Below are 16,609 nucleotides of genomic sequence, written 5' to 3' on the forward strand. Positions count from 1 at the left end.
GCTGCAACAATCTCCAGAGTCTATGGTCCTGCAGGCTTTGTCTGGACAGGATTGACCTCCATTCGAGTCACTCCTCTGGTGGGCCGCCATCTGAATTCAGTTGCTATGTGCTGTATATTTCCACGGCCTCTGACAAACCCATAGATAATCTTTTTTTTTTAATTCTAATTTAGTTCATCATTTTTATTTTGTGTGTGTAAGTGAGGGTGCACACGTACCATGGTGTGTGAATGAGTGAAAGTGTGTGTGTCAGAAGACATCTTTTGGGATGTCTTTCCACCGTAGGATTTGGAGTATTTTATACCTACTGAACCATCTTGCCAGCCCCTTCTTTGGATAATGTCCTGTCAACCTGCAGTCTGAGATTGCCATCCTCTTTGACTTATAGATCATTGTGGATCTTTCTAAATTAGTACCAGATTATGAGGAAACACATACCTTAGGGACCAGGCTGCCTACTAATTATAGTAAAATGTTGCTATATTTAACTCCAGAAATGCAATTGCTGTCACCTATACCATTTACAGAAGAATGAAAAATAGGGGCATCATTGGCCATGCTATCCTACTATGTAGGGAACCTCTGGTGCCCATGTAGAATAGACTACCAGGTCTACCAGCACAGAGCTGCCCAGTGTGGTCTGCTCAGATACCATTGGTACTTCAAATACTTTTTCAAAAATGTGTTATTTCAGTGTATGCATGATGTATGAGAGCTGGCCTGCACATGCCACAATATGTGTTTACAGGTCAGAGGACAACTTCATGGAGCCAGTTCTCTCTTTCCACTTTTCTGGGGGTTCTGGGGATTGAACTCAGGTCACCAGGTTTGTACAGCAAGTGCTTTATCTGCTGAGCACCCCCCCCCCCCATATGTGTGTCCTTTTGTCTGGCCTCCAACTCACTGTGTAGTTGAGGGTGATCTTAAATGCCTGGTCTTCCTGTCTCCGTCTATCAGATACTGAGATTACAAGTGGGGCGTCTGCACCCAGACATTCTTTCCATTTCTGTGATATAATATCATCTTCCACTATTCTCTCCACACACACTGTACTTCAGCTTTATGCACTAATAGAGCTTCTGTTATCTGTGTCTCTCTTCTAGTCGCCGGGGTACAAAATGAAGAAAATGCTTTGTGATCTAGTGGAGGTGCTAGACAATGAACAAATGCTGCGTGACAGTAACATCAAGTAGTGCAAATGCCCTGGAGGAAATAGTTCTGGAGTTGTTTGTTTTGTGGCATTCGGGTTAAACCCAGCACCTTGTGCCTGGTGAGCAAGCGCTCTGCCACTGAGCTACACCCCAGCCTGTCTTGGCATTTAGATAGGGTGCTGTTTGGGTAGGCCACTCTTATGAACTGTCATTGAAGCCGTGTGCAATGGTGTACCCTTGTTATCCCAGCACATGAGGAGCTGAGGCAGGGGGATAGTTCGTTTATCTGAAGTGAGGAAGCAAATGACTTAGATAAGTAGAGAGAGGACTTCTGCGGTGCAGTAGCTGGGTGCTGGGAATGAGCCTGACACACTTCTGGACCAGGGAAAATAGTGAGGCGGCCAGTGTGGGTAGAATAGGAGTGAGTGAAAGGAGCGGAGGTGTAGAGACCTCGGAGGGCCCTGGTGTGAGGACTTCAGCCTCTGCTTAGCTAGAGCTTTTCAGCAGAGCAATGACATGCACTGACTCTTTTGAGACGGGGTCTTACCATGTGTCTCTGTAGACCAGCCTGGCCTCGAACTCACAGAGATCCACTTGCCTCTGCCTTTTTTAGAAGATTGTTCTGGCTGCTATATGGAAACTAGCTGGTCAGAAAGTGAAGCTAAAAGCAGGCAGGTTGACAGACACCACCAACCCAGATGAGAGGCCAGTGGGGCTGGTACAGCTGTAGAGATCACGAGAAAGGAGCTGACGGGGGGGGGGTGTTCTGAAGGGGCTGATGGGGTGTTCTGAAGATAGAGCTGACAGAATCTGTTGAGAGATTAGATGTAAGGTAGGAAGGGACTGATAAAGATGGCATCATGAGTTTCAGACTGTAGCTGAAAGATCTGAGGTGAAACACTAGAAAGGAATCAAGGTTTTAGTCTGAGCTAGCAGCGTGGCATACACCTTTAATCCCAGCACTCGGGAGGCAGAGGCAGGTGGATCTCTGTGAGTTCAGGGCCAGCCTGGTCTACAGAGCAAGTTTCAGGACAGCCAGGGCTACACGGAGAAACCCTGTCCTTGGAGTATGTGTGGGGTTAATTTGAATTGCTGCCTGTGAAGAAGGGAATGAGAGCTGGACGAGGTTAAGTTTGAGAGAGGGGCTGGGCCTAGGAATTGAGGTGCCTGTTTCATACCTGAAGGGACTGTGGAATAGGTGTTTGATACACTTCAGGGAGAAGCTAAAGTAAAAGAAAGACATGTGGAAATTATCTGTGTGTTGATACTCTTCATGTCTGAAGTTGCCCAAAAGAAAATTAGAAATGAGGCATGTGGTGTTGGGTGAGGAGTGCCCATCTTGACTGATTGATGAGATAAGTGAAATTCAAGAATTGGCCGTTAGAGAGTGTGCCAATAACCACAGCACTGGGGAAGCAGAACTAAGAGGCTAGCCTGATCTACATCATGAGTCTCAGGCCAACCAGGGAAATTAGTGAGGCTGTCTGAAAATATAAAGGCTAAACTAAAAAAGCTGGCAGAGTATTATAGTATAGGGATATGAAAGCAGTATTATGCTTATCCTCCCCTCCCCAGGCTAAGCCAGACTGTCAACTCATTTACTTCCCAGGACTGTGGCCTGCCTATGGGACATACCTCACCGGGCTCTCAAGCCCACAGCATCCAGGAAGTGCTAGACTTAAACTAAGCCATGGACTTGACACCTTTCAGCTCCTGGCTGTGGTTGTTAGAGTCTGGGAATGTGGGTCTAAAAAGCATTTCCTCTACTCTCTGCAGTATTCACTGAAGAGAACTTTAACTTATTTGTTGTACTTATTTGCTGATACTGAGACGACCCTGGGAGTTACTGAAATAAGAAACAGCACTTGTAGTTGGTGGTGACGTAAGTTCATGGTAGAGCGCTTGCCTGGTGTGCAGAGTTGTGGGCTCAATCACTAGCGCTGGGTGGAAGGGGAGCTGTTAGGTGTTGCTGGGCGCTGTGATGTGTCAGGCTTAGCACTTACCTTCATAGCATCTTCTGGAGTAAGTATAGTTTAAACAAGTCCTTCGTCCCAGCTACAGGGCAACTCAAGTGGCGGAGCTAGAATTCAACTGTCTTATTCTAAGATTGCTGTTCTGACCACCATACTGTGGGCCTCCTGTTATGTTCGTGGAAGAGGGGCTGTGCCCTCAGGAGATACATCTTTCCATCTACAGGCAGATGGCAACCCTGCCACTATAATCTGGGACTAGTGCTTCCAACTTCTCCACACCATGGATACTGTCTCATTAAATATTCACAGTCATGTGATGGGTGCTATTCTTACCTGATTTCCATTTGCAGCAGCTAGACTTCAGTGAGGTGAGATACTCCAAGGCTGCAGAGTAGGAAGCAGAACTCGGGGCTAAGTCTGCGTGATACCTGACTTGCTGTTCTTTCCACCACAAGGCATCACCCAGGCCGACAGGCTTGCAGGATGCTGACCAGAAAGCCTGCAGGAGCAGGAGCCTCATTTTTCTGGGTTCCCTCCCTCTTCCTGTGTCTCCTTTGGGAAATTTTGGTGAAACAGTGTAGATACTTAAACTTACACAGTGCTGAAGTGCTGCCCAGGTTGCCCCTCAGAAGCCTAGGAACCAACTCTGGATTTGTGCTGCTAGCTCTGGTGACATGGTTGTGTGTAGAGATGTCTAACTTTAGGACCTCCCCCTGTGAAAAAAGAAAAAGTTCCATTTGCAGAGTCTTGAATTGTGTGAGTGAGAAAATCGTCTTTTCTCCTCTGACCATGCTCCCTCCTGAAGCTCCTTCACATGTAGCTCAGGAACGGTTATTACCCTTTGGGGTAAGGGAGGCCATCTGTTTCCATTGCCAGCACATCCGTGGGGCCGCCGTAAGGGAACAGTCTCCACTCTATATTCTGGCAGCCTCCAGGAGCTCAGGACTGTTCCCCCATCCTCTGTGACTGTGCCTAACCCCTCTAGGGTTCTGGACCTCCCATGCCATGCCCTGTAGAGTAGGCTTCCCTATGAGGTTTTTGTTTGTTTGTTTTAATTAAAATGATAGTAGAGAGACCAGTGGTATTGCTTAGTGGATAACAGCAGCTAGTTGCCAAGCCTGGTGCCTGACTCTGTTGGATCCCCAGGGGAAAGAGAACTGACTCTTGAAAGTTATGGAGTGCACGTGAACACTCATATAAATAATATAAAAATGGCAGAAAGAAAAGCCTGAGCCAGGCGGCGGTGGCACACGCCTTTAATCCCAGCACTTGGGAGGCAGAGGCAGGCGGATCTCTGGGAGTTCGAGGCCAGCCTGGTCTACAAGAGCTAGTTCCGGGACAGGCACCAAAGCTACAGAGAAACCCTGTCTTGAAAAAAAGAAAGGAAAGAAAGAAAGAAAAGCCTGGTGTACCTATTTCTTCCAAAGAATCCAAAAGCTGACATAGTAGTACACTACTGCATTTCTAGTGCCCTGGAGACTGAGGCAGGAGAGTCAGGAATAGAAGGATGGGCCTGGGCTGCTTGAGATCCTGCTCCAAACTCCCCACCCGAAATACTTGCTTTTCCTGTTGACTGTTGGAAAGATTGACCTAAACTTATTTATCTATCATTTTTATTTATTCATTTTGAGATGAGGTCTTTCCTGGAACTAACTCATTCTGTAGACCAGTCTAGCTAAGAACTCACTAAAAGCCAAGCAGTGGTGGCACACGCCTTTAATCTCAGGTCTTGGGAGGCAGAGGCAGACGAATCTCTTGAGTTCGAGGTCAGCCTGTTCTACAGAGCAAGTTCCAGGACAGGCTCCACAGCTACACAGAGAAACCCTGTCTCAAAAAAGAACAACAGGGGGCTGGAGAGATGGTTCAGTGGTTAAGAGCATTGCCTGCTCTTCCAAAGGTCCTGAGTTCAATTCCCAGCAACCACATGGTGGCTCACAACCATCTGAAATGTGATCTGATGCCCTCTTCTGGCCTGCAGGCAGACACACAGACAGAATATTGTACACATAATAAATAAATAAGATATTAAAAACAACAACAACAAAAAACCCCGAAAAAAATCAAACCCAACTCTTGTGCTGCTGGAGTTCAGTTCCATACCACTGGGTGTCTGTCTCACAATCGCCTGCAACCAACTCCAGATTCAGGAGTCTTCTGGGTACTAAATATGCACAAGTGTGTGTAAACATGGTAGCATGTAGTGGGAGCTGCGGGCTGTGTTCCTGCCGCCCCAGCTCCTGGTAGCCTGGCTAGCTTATGCCCCAAAATAACAACACACAAACTCTATTCATTTAAAAACTGCTTGACCCATTTCTGTTCATGTGTGTAGCACCCCAAGGTGCGCTTACCGGGAAGATTCTAGCCTACGTTCATCCTGGGTCAGAGCTTCATCGCATCTGCTCTGGAGAGGAGAGCATGGCGGCTGTCTCTCAGAGGAGCTGCCCTGCATCTGAGCTCACTTCCTCTTCCTCCCAGCATTCTGTTCTGTTTACTCCACCCACCTATGTTCTAACCTATGAGGGCCAAGCAGTTTCTTTATTTTTAACCAATGACCTTCCTCCATCAGTAGCATGTCTATTTTGTACACATCATCATACTTTCAACACAGTTTAAATAAAATGAAATCTGCAAATGTTGAGGATCCTAGTTCTCATTTGGATTTTTTTTTTTTTTTGCTGTGTAATGATGTCATCTGTTTATTTAAAATGATTTCCCAATTTGCCTAATGATTTAGCAGGCTTTCTTTTAACTTTCACCTCAAACAATCAACATTCTTTTGTATTTTATTTTAACCATGTATGCTGTTTTGACATTTTATTAATACCAGATTTCAGCACATTGTACAGATTTCAATTAGACCCTTGGTAGGCATGGTCTCATTTCTGGATTCTTGGAATTTTGGTGATGGTGGCTCTTCCTTCAGGCCCTGTCTCCAACCTGCTGTAAGACTTAAGCAGCACACTCCTCCATTCGAGGCCTCTTTATTGTCTTCAAAATGTAAATGTAAATTTTTGTCTGTAGGTAAGGTCATGAGAGTATGGCCCATCACTTTCATATACTCTTTTGTTTCTCTTTGAAGAACAAAGCCTGGTCCCGCTGTGTAACCCCGGTGGTCTCAAGCCTCAGGTATTCCTCTTGCCTCAGCCTCCAGTGCTGTTCCAGGTGGGAGCCATCACAAATGCTTTACTGTCACTTGCATTTTTCTTTCTTTTCAGTTTATTTTCTCTCATTTGCTTTTATTTCATCTGTATTTGCTACTTCTTTATCTATAATGCATAACTTTCCACATTCAAACAAACATGACTTAAAAATAAGCACAAACCCAAATATTCAACTAATTACACTTAGATCAGTAGATAAGACTGCTTTCCTTAAATTTTCATTAGTTCCTACCTTTAAAAGCCAACCATGAAGTCATGCCTGAAAAAATAGAATCTATAAGGACAAAATATACATTTCAAAGACAAAAAATTCAATGATCCAATCTACTGTACAATTTGTCAAAGTCAGCAGAAGACAGTATAAGAACAGCCAAGTTCCCATACATCACGACACTCTCCTAAGTAAAATCATTGATATCTGTTAAGAAAAAAATAGAGAGATGTGGGGGACAGAATGGGAAGATAAGTTTTATCTTCCCAAATAAAATACTACATGGGTATCAGGAATTCAAGATTAAAGTTCTAAACCAGAATTTTAAACCTAACATTTTGTTGGCTCTGGGGGTAAATCACAGTCACAGCATGCTGGGTTTAATCCCCAGTACCACTTCAGGGAAGTAGGGATGACTTTTTCCTCTTTTGGACAGAAACGGGATAGGGCATTTCTTAATAATAGTTTGCTAATTATGTAAGAAAAATTAGACATGCCCGTTCCACCAGGAGTCACATGAGTTCTTTCCATAACACTGTCTCTCACATTACTAAAACAGTATGAAATATTTGGGTCAATTTCTTGTTTAAACTATTTTAAATGATTAGTGTATGCAGAATTATTGGTGCTGAGTTATTTAAAACTATTTGAATCATCATAATTCTATTTCCTTAGGCAAATCTGAGTGGCTGTTCTGACAGTGATGTGTGAGAGTACGTGAGACCCTTGAAATTGTCCCTTTGAAAACATAATCTGTGTGACACAAAGTAGTAAGTAGCTCACATCTTACATCTTCTTAACGAAGAACTGCGTGCAAGCCTTAGAGAAAAAAACTAGTAACAACATGCACTGCCCGTTTCTGGAGCTCGCTGTGTACACCCTCCCCAATCTGCCCCTGTAGCACTGGGATTATTATAGGCACGTGCCTCTTTGCCTAGGTTTCTTTTTGTTTTGTTTTGGTTTTTTGAGACAGGGTTTCTCTGTGCAGTCCTGCCTGACCTTGAACTCCTGATCTTCCTGTTCCTACCTCCAAAGTTCTTGGGATTGGTACAGAGTGTGGTGCATCTCACTTATTGGTCACCTGCTGTGGTTTTGTTATTAAAGGAGATATACACACATATTGAAACTTTACATTTTCCTTTTAGGAAAAGAAGAAAAAGAAACACAGAGACAGGAAGTCATCTGACTGTGACAGCTCTGACTCTGAGAGTGATATGGGCAAGAAGGCAAGGCATGCGTCTAAAGACAGCAAGGCTACAAAGAAAAAGAAGAAGAAGAAGAAGCACAAGAAGCATAAGGAATGAGGGTGGACTGGGCCGTGGCTCCAGCAGCCCTGCTCCTGGAAAGACTCAGCAGTGAGAGTCTGGCCTCCCGTCCCACTGACTTTGTCCCTGTGGTCTCAGATGGCTTCTCATGCAGCAAGCAGCTTGATGAGCCAGAGGGAAGCTCCCAAATGTTTTTTCCTTATTGCTTCTGATCCCTTTGCAAGTGACCCCTGCAGCCATTGCATTCTTGTACACAATTTTCTCATTCAGCAGAAGGTTCTAGTACCGTCCCTGGCTGCCACTACCAGAGCTGGTTTCTTTGCAGGAGTCCAAGCTAGAGCCACAGGTGCTACTGTGGAGGCGAGCCTGGCTGTTGTGGGTGAGCAGCACCCGCCTGCCTGCTATTTGGGACCAATTGTGGGTGGACTCTGCAGCCTCTGTTGGCAGCAGGAGGGAGAAGTGTTGTTCCCCGTCTCCACTCCCTCAGCTTGGGCCTGTGCTCAAAGTGAAGGCTGTGTGCAGTGACTGCTAAACCAGTGCTCTGAAGCCGAGGTCATTGCTCTGCTTTCTGTCCATCACTGTGCGAGCGACTCTTCCATTTCAGGTCTCTGCTTAAATTCCTGGCATAAATGGAAATGTGTTGGGTTTTAAACTTTCCAGAAGGCCTTATTCCTATAATCCTTCCAGAATTACCTACAGACTTAGCACACTAGTTCACAGAATACACTTAATATGTCATCCGAGACCCTGGAAAGAAGCCAAGCTGAGGCACAAACCAAGGCCACTAGAAGTCACAAAGTCACAGCTTCTTTTTTGTTTTTGTTTTTCGAGACAGGATTTCGCTGTAGCTTTGGAGCCTGTCCTAGAACTCGTTCTGTAGACCAGACTGGCCTTGAACTCACAGAGGCCTGTCTGCATTCTAAGTTCTGGGATTAAAGGTGTGCACCATCACCACCCAGCAAATCACAGCTTTCTTGACATTACTCTTGAGTCCCCTCTTCCATAGTGAAGACCTCATGCCCTGGGCTGATTAGAAAACCAGGAAGACTGTAACCTTGGGAGCTCGCTGGGGCATGAATGGGAACTTAGCAGTCTCCTCCCACTACAGTGATCCCCGGACCTTGTCCTGAGTCTGTACTCAGACAAGAAGAAGAGGGTGACCACAGCACATGGTAGAGTCAGTCCAGGTGTGTTCTGTGCAGAGTGGGTGTGAAGTGGTCACTCAGAGACAGCTATCTGACCATGGCGAGCCAGGATAAAGGATTGTACAGGGCTGCTGTGCCCTCACCGGTGGCAGGAGACTGTCCACCTTGGCTCCTTACCAGTGCTGCTGGTGGCTTACAGGCTCTCATTTCAGCCTAGGGCACAAAGGAAAGGAAGACCAAAGGCAAAAGCAACTGGGTGGCCTTGGCTCTGCTTTATTGACCTCGGAGCACCCTTTGGGTACAGTTTTAAAAAATAAACCACATACACAATGGGAACTGGAATCCAGGCTGGTGCCCTGATCTCCAGAAAAATCCCAACCAATGTGTATTTATACAAAACACCAGAGGAAAAAAAATGAGGCAACCTGGTGCTTAGTCGAGGGGTAGCCAGCTGGCAGAGGAACAGTCTGTGACAGCGTAGCGGCCTCATGCCTCCTTCTCGTAAGTTCGGGTACTCACTACATTGCCATGGGTGAGTGTCTGGAAGGAAAAACAGGGTCAGATGGGGCAGAGCAAGAGAGGGTGCGCCTCACCCTCTTCATCCTAAACAGCACTTGAATACCTACTATGTGCCGGGAACTTGACATTTTTTTTTTCTGATACAAATCTTTTAATATAGGTGTTATAATTCCCATTTTAAAGATTTTGGGGGAAATGGGCCCTTGAAAGAAGAGGTGAATTGGTCTTTTGTGTTTAGCATCTGCCTACTAAGGTGGTGCCTGGCACATAGTAGACAAACACATGAATAAGAAGATCCAGAGCCTTGAGAAAACTGCTAATCTACCAACCTTTCCTCCCTCCCCTAACTACCCATGATTGTGGTACAGAAGAGCCAAGCTGCGGTCACCTTAGTCTAACTGCCCAGTGCCTATGGTCCTGTTGTTACCTCCCTACCAAAGCTAGGCACGGCACTCCTAACTCACTGGAACCCCAGTCTCATGTGTCTGAGATACAGTTAGCAGGTTCCACTGAGCCAGATGGGTCTGTGGTGCTGACATCACACTCCATGCTTCTGGTGCAGGTGCCATCTACAAAGCTGCAGTCTCCTGGTGAAGCTCAGACCTGTCCCAGAGCAAATCTGCAGTCCTGGTGTCTCCCCTATCTAGGCCATCAGTATTTGCAGGAAGCCAGACACAGCAGACCTTGCTGCTGCAGATGTCCACCGGCCACCCAGGAGAGGATGGGGTGGCCGCTGCTCCTAGAGAGCCTGGGGCCAACTGACCCTGCTTTCTTCCTCCTCCTGGGAAAGAGCAAGCAGGAGGAGGCGTTCATGAGCACCTGATGCATTCTTCCCACTTGGATGGTGCTTTTGGCTGTGAATACACTGTCTTCCCAGCAGCCCTCACGGTTGATGTTACTAAGGCAATGTGTCTGTCCAGAGTGGGGCAGCCTTTAGGCTGATACTTGAACCAAGGCTTGTGTGTAATTTCCGCCCCTGCCTCTCTTGTACTAGTTCCTCTGGCCCCCAGGGGAGGACCCACCACTGCCCATCTTACCAGGATGAGTTTGCCGTCACATAGCTCCCGTACAAGCGTAGACTCCTGCCCATCCCACTTCTGCACATGGACAAGTTTGCCTCCATCCAGTGTCACGGTTGACTGTGGGAAGAGGTAGAGCCTAAGCTGTGACCAGGGCCAGAACCGAAGGGCAAGACAGACCAGGAACCTAGCCAGTGCTGACTAAGAGGACCTCAAGTTGAGGTGTAGCTAGGTAGAACCCAGTCCCAGGTCCCGTCAAGCCCATCCATTTCTCTGACACTACCCAAAGAGGAATCCGGATGATCTTTCGAGTCTTGTGCATAACCGTGTCTAAAAGATCCTTGGGACGTTTTGGAAAATTAGACTTCCTTTAGTTTGTATCACGTGACCCCCTCAACTGGCAAAGAGCAGCAATTGCAAGGTCCCAGGACCAGGTGTCCTTGGAGTGTTCTTCAACGCCGGCTCCAGTGCCTGTCTGGTCCCCAGTGCCGTCAGCTTCTATCAGCTGGTTTCTGTCTGGCAGCTTCCCCAGGTCTCTCTCTTCTCTAGGAATTTGGGAACTCAGCAGGGTTTGTGGGGTACACGTCTAGAAAGGCGATGGTTGTATTTGATCGCTCATCTCTTGCTCCTTCTATATTCCACCTTCTGGAATATCTGCATTCCCCTTTGACTTTTATCATCTCAGCAGTTCGGTTTTGGCCCAAACATCCCAGCAGGCCACTGTTGTATTTCATGTGGGGTCTGGTCCCACAAAAAAGGTGTCAAGTTCAAGGATGTAGTTAAGCCTCCTTCATCCAAAACACTTTGTCATCTCAGGCACCATCCCCTGTGCCACTGCTAGCCTGCTGTGTGGTCCTGGGCTGGGCTTCAGCTCGTCTGCATCAGCAAGACCAGTACCTATCCTGTTCTCTCTGGAGGCAGCCGTGTGGGAGAAAGAGCTAAAGAGATCAACTTAGGTTATGATGCAGGGGATACTGGTATAGGGACAATCTGTAGATACAGATGTCAACAACCCTAGGTTCTGTGTCTGAGCCACTGCTGGGAAGTTTAGAGCAAGCTGCCAGGATAACCACCATGAGGCAACTGAGCAACGCTGGAGGGAGGTGCTCCTTCCCATACCCTGAAATCAATACTTGGAGACTACAGGCACCCACAACATTCATGTTGGTGAGTGCCCTTCCTGGAGCATAGCCCTGGCTGTCAGCTGGTGTCAAGGGCAGTGGCCTAGCCTGGGGCTGCAGAAGATGGAACCTGTAAGTAGAACTCAGGCTTTTGTTCCCAGTTGCCTCCTTTGCTGACAGAGCCTGGATGACCTCGGTCCAGGGCACTGACTTCTGGGCATCATTCCTGAAGCACTTCAGGTCACAGCCATGGCTGCTGAAGTCCTCAGAGCTACTGCATACCTTGGTGCACAAGGTCACCCAGCTGGGGCTGGAGACACAAGGTCAGGAGAACATCTTGGCTCTGCTGCCCACTCGAGTGGCAGCTGATATATCCCTCCCAGGAAGGCGAGGAGAAACTAGGCCAGAGCTTGTACTTAGCCCCTGGGGCACCCAACACCGAACAGGCTTTATGAACCTTGTTGGTCTAAATCTCTGACAGTCTGCCCCTTGGGATACAAAGCCAAGGAGTTAAGAGAGGGCCAGTCTCTTCCCCTACAGTGTCTCAGTACCACCCTCCATCCCTTTCTCTGACCCACCTTGACCTTCCTGTCATCTGCCGTCACCTCATCGAACTCCACTCCTAGCTGGAAGCTGATCTCTGTGTTCTTGAAGGTGCTGTGTGTCTTTATGACCAAAGTGTCCCCATTCTTCTCGATGATTGTGGTAGGCTTGGTCATGTTAGCCACCTGTCTGGTGGCAAAGCCCACACCTAAGGACAGGGGCAGATGGCCGAGAATTAGCTGGGGTGGAGAGGTGGTTGTACAAGCTCGGAGGCATCTTGGGGAAGGAGGACCATAGTGGCCAGTGTCTTTGTGTGGCCATTTTTTTTCCTTCCATCTTCCTTAGCTTTGCAGCTGTTGGACTCATGTTAAACACGAGGAATGTTGATACAACAGTGGAAATCAGAGTGAGGTCTCAAGGGGTATGAACTGCCTGTTTGGCCCCTCAATCCTGTCCCTGCAAGGGTTTGTAGATGTAAACACTGTGATGGAGTTTAAGCCCAGGGTCACAAATCAGATTGAAGCTGCTAAGCCCTGTGTCACCTCCAGAGCAGAACAGCTGCTGCCTCTGGCCTCCTGAACACTCAGACCACAGACTGAAGGAAGAAGAAATAGTCAATAGCCCTGGATAAGGCTAGAGTCCCCTGGATAAGGACTGTCTGCTGTTTTTCACCCTGAAGCTCGGGGGCCTCAGTGTTCGACCCTCTGTGTGTAGCACACTACAGCTCAAAGCCTTCGGGTCGAAAGTACAAGGGAGTCCTACAGACTTAAGGATTGAGGTGAAGTCCTGGGGAGACTCCTGACATCAGCATTGGATCTGAGACCTGGGCAATTCCCAGGTGTCCAGAAGCAGGTGAAGTACACAGACCAGGTAGGTCAAGCCTTCACCCTGCTTGGGTTGCAGCTTCCTTAGAATCTTCCATTGTTGACTCCCTGTCTCCTGGCCCAAGCACAGGCTGTGCTCAGGGAGTGAGGCCAGAGGCAGCCCAATATAGGGATATGGTATGGGGCCTCCAAATATCCACCTGGCCATGTGTATTTGCTGGAAGCTCTCCATGGACAGCCAAGTAATGCCTGAAACAGCCCTAAGCATAGGTTTTACTATTCACAATTTAAAAATGAGGCCTAGAGAGTGTGCTGTCTTATCCAAAGTCAAACAAGCTGAGCATGGTGACTCCTGCCTATAATCTCACTCAGGAGGCTGAAACAGGAGAAATGCCAAGAATTCAAGGCCAGCTTGAGCTTCATAGCTCCAGAACGTGAGCTGTAGTGAAACACTGTTTGAAAAAGGCAAAAACAAACCGCCACCACCTACAACAAACAATCTCAGTGTTTAGTGGCCTAGATTCCCAAACTGTGCTAGAGCGACCTTGTGTACCTGTAGTCACTTATACTAGGCTGGCCTGCTCTGTTCTAAGAACCTGTTTCTGTAGGCTAGGGCTTTGCCTGCTGGTGTCTGAGTGAACTGGGCCTCAGCAGGGAACCAGTTATTTTCCCAGGACCCACCCACAGGTGTCGGGTGTAATGAAATCAGTTATTGGTTGAGAGTTGGGGTGAGTCTGCTCTTCTCTGGGCTTCTGCCCTTCTATATGGTCAGGCTAAGTGGAGTAACAGAAGAAGCTTGCTTTGCTCTGAGGGTGCCCCTTGGGACGATCAAGTGCTCAGCTTGCTGGAGACCCTGGTTTCTGTCAACACCCCGAGCACAACAGCCTGAAGACAGCAAGCACTGAGGCACACCAAGGCTGGAAAGGAGGCCACAGCTGTTTCAGACCTAGCAGTTTGGCTTGGGGAGGCAGAATTAAACCCGGGCAATCTACTACTCCTACCCTATCAAGACCAGCCGACTCGCTGGGTGTGGGTACCTGCCTGTCGCCCCCATGTTGGGGAGGCAGAGGCAAGAGGACAGCCAGGGCTACACAGTGAGACCCTGTCTTAAAACAAAAACGAAGCCCAGCTTCCATACTAGAGGATGCAGGGCTCTCAGGGTAGGTGCTGATGGGAACTCGGGCTGGGGCGGAGGTTCAGCAGTCATGGTGTCTGCTTAGCGTGTGCAAGGCCTTGGGTTCCACCACCAGAACCAAAATGACAAAATGCTTTGGGGGACCATTTCAGAAAAGATCCGGAAATAGGTGAGAGGAACCCCCACACACCCCTCAACATGTCATAATCCAGCCCTCTTCCCTCGGAAGAAGGAATAGAATCTAGCTCAGCCATGGCACAGCCTAGAAGACTAAATGATATAGCCAAGGACTTCACAGGAAGGGGCTTTACCTAAGGCCAAGGCAAGAAAGGAAGGGGTAGGGCCAGTCCGGGGGAGAGGTCATCGTCTCCCACTGGCAAGCCTCTGTGGCAGTGCGAAGAACTCTAGGTGGTTCTGGTTTTTCAACTACTTGGAAGGTTGAGCTAGCTGGTTACAATTTCCAGGCCAGCCTGGGTAAGTTAGTGAGACCCTGCCTCACAAAGTAAAAAGGGAATGGAGGGGGGTGTGATTCTGTGGTAGAATGCCTGCCTGGAATGCACAAGGCTCTAAGTTGAGTCTTCAGTCATGACAAAAAGAAGTCCTGGGCATTCCCATCAGATGAGGAACTTGCTCTCCCTGGGCTGTTTTCCTAACTAAGGAGTGGGGCTCTATTTTCACAGATCTTACCAGTGAGGTTCTCCAAAGCTTTATTCTTCCCTATCCCCAAACCACACTCCCCCTTCACAGCTCTTGACCTTACTTCTGGCACCCTCTGTATCCCAGACAACAGCTTTCTTCACCCTATCCTTGGCACTGCACAGGTGGAGACCAGGGCTGTGGGCAAGCCCGTGTGTGGCAGTGGTCTTGCCCTAGCCTACCAGCAGCGTGTCCGTCACTGATCGGGGAGTGGGTTGCACACACCGCACGTGAACACACTGGTGAGAACCAGGGCACCTTCACTACCCCAACATGGAGGGGAAGGGACTGCCCAGGTCTGTTTTCACATCTTCCCAGATCAAACTCACTGGTTTTCCTTGGTCTTCCTCGGGACTCCTAGATATTTCCTCCTACAATACAATCACACCTGCTCTAGTCTCCTTCCGGATTCAATTTCTAGACCACCCATGCTCCTGTTTGCTTCCTCCTGCTGCCAGCCTCCCGGGCCTGCTGCTCTTTCACTCAACTCCTCTCTCACCTCCGGATCACACACCTTGCATCCTAGAAAGCGCCTCCCAGCCCGGACCTCTGCAGCCACAGCTGCTTCCCCTTAGGCTCCTTCTCCCAAGATACCTCACTCCCCAGGTGAGTCGGACCATGACAGCCCCCTCCCAGGAAGCCGGGATGCTCCAGTCCACGCCACCCTCGCGCGCGGGTGTTCTCAGCCTGGATTGGCAGGGAGAGTGCAGGAGGCACACGGGGCACTCCAGCTGGAACTCAGCTTTAAGACCGGCTTGATGGCCCTCCGCACCCGGGATCCTGCGCGCGCAGTTCACTCACCGAGTGACTTCATGAAGTCATCAAAATTCTTGCTGTCCACTAGCTTCCAGGTGCCGACAAAGGCGTCCGCCATGGTGTAATGAGGGAGGAGACGTGCAGGCACCCAGAACCACGGCTCCCGGCCGGAGGGCCTCTTTAAATAGCCCTCGCATCACATGATGAGCGTGGCCCACACCCCTTTCTCCCGAAATAGGAAGCCTAGGCTTGCACTCCCGCTAGGAGCTGGTGCTCTCCCACCCCCCACGCCCCCCCCCCCCCGCCGCAAACCGCCGGGCACCTATGTCGGCGCCATCCGCGATTCTGCCGGTGCCACCTAACCCGTCCCCTCCCCGGCTGCGGGTCGCTCCCCGCAACCCAAGAAGAGCATCCACGACCCACAGCCACACCGAAAGGAGACTCGCTCTTAAGCTTGAGAAACGCCGCCTGAGCCACTTTTTTTTTAATTCGTTATTTTACATTTATTGTGTGCGTGCGTGTGTAGGCGCGCGTATTGAGGGGTACATTGTAGCTCGCGGGAGTCATTTTTCGCCTTCCACCGTGCGGGTCCCGGGTATCGAACTGAGGTCATCAGGCTTGGCAACAAATGACTTTACCTGCTGACCTATTTCACCAGCCCTGGGTCACCTTCCTGTAGAAGGCCAGGAGACTCGGAGGGTGATGACGCGGTCACCATAAGTAGAAGCGAATTGGAGCCCAGACAGCAAGCATGGTCTACTGGCCCCCGAGCCCGCGTGCTCCCCGCCGAGTGGAGAGGAGTCGCCCTGGACACTGGGTAGCTGAGCTGCACAGCGCCTCACCTGCATTGGGAGAACATGACTTTGCTTCCCTCGTGTTAGCCCACACGTGCTTGCCCCTCCCTGCGGAATGTCTCCGTCTGGTGCCTCTCTCCCAGGCAGTCCTGCTCCCCACCCTGCAAGCGCTCCAGGCTTTTCTGACCTCTGAGCTTGCGCTGGGGTCGTTCTGCGCTTACCTCCTTCAGAAATCCTGTCTATCCAGGCCGGTCTTCTGGCTGCAGCCACCTTAACTGCCAGAAAGCTGCAGCTCT

General features: G+C 49.0%; 2 protein-coding genes across 5 annotated transcripts in view; one reads left to right on the forward strand and one right to left on the reverse strand.

The window, feature by feature from the left end:
• Window positions 1-9,320, forward strand: part of Zcchc17 (zinc finger CCHC-type containing 17) — a 50,966-nt gene extending 41,646 nt beyond the window's left edge. For all 4 annotated transcript variants that reach the window (XM_057783845.1, XM_057783842.1, XM_057783843.1 and 1 more), the window contains one exon: window positions 7,642-9,320. In XM_057783845.1, coding sequence (XP_057639828.1) covers window positions 7,642-7,800 — 159 coding nt within the window. In that variant the 3' untranslated portion in view covers window positions 7,801-9,320. The remainder of the gene's footprint in view (window positions 1-7,641) is intronic.
• Fabp3 (fatty acid binding protein 3) lies at window positions 9,165-15,711 on the reverse strand. Its single transcript, XM_057783847.1, has 4 exons — window positions 15,565-15,711; window positions 12,144-12,316; window positions 10,463-10,564; window positions 9,165-9,446 (listed from the first exon to the last, which is right to left on the reverse strand). Exons 1-4 carry the CDS (start codon window positions 15,635-15,637, stop codon window positions 9,393-9,395), a joined length of 402 nt encoding a protein of 133 aa, XP_057639830.1. The 5' UTR covers window positions 15,638-15,711; the 3' UTR covers window positions 9,165-9,392.
• Window positions 15,712-16,609: the final 898 nt, after the last annotated feature.

This window comes from Chionomys nivalis, chromosome 11, assembly GCF_950005125.1.
Source record: "Chionomys nivalis chromosome 11, mChiNiv1.1, whole genome shotgun sequence".
NCBI classification, from domain to species: Eukaryota; Metazoa; Chordata; class Mammalia; order Rodentia; family Cricetidae; genus Chionomys; species Chionomys nivalis.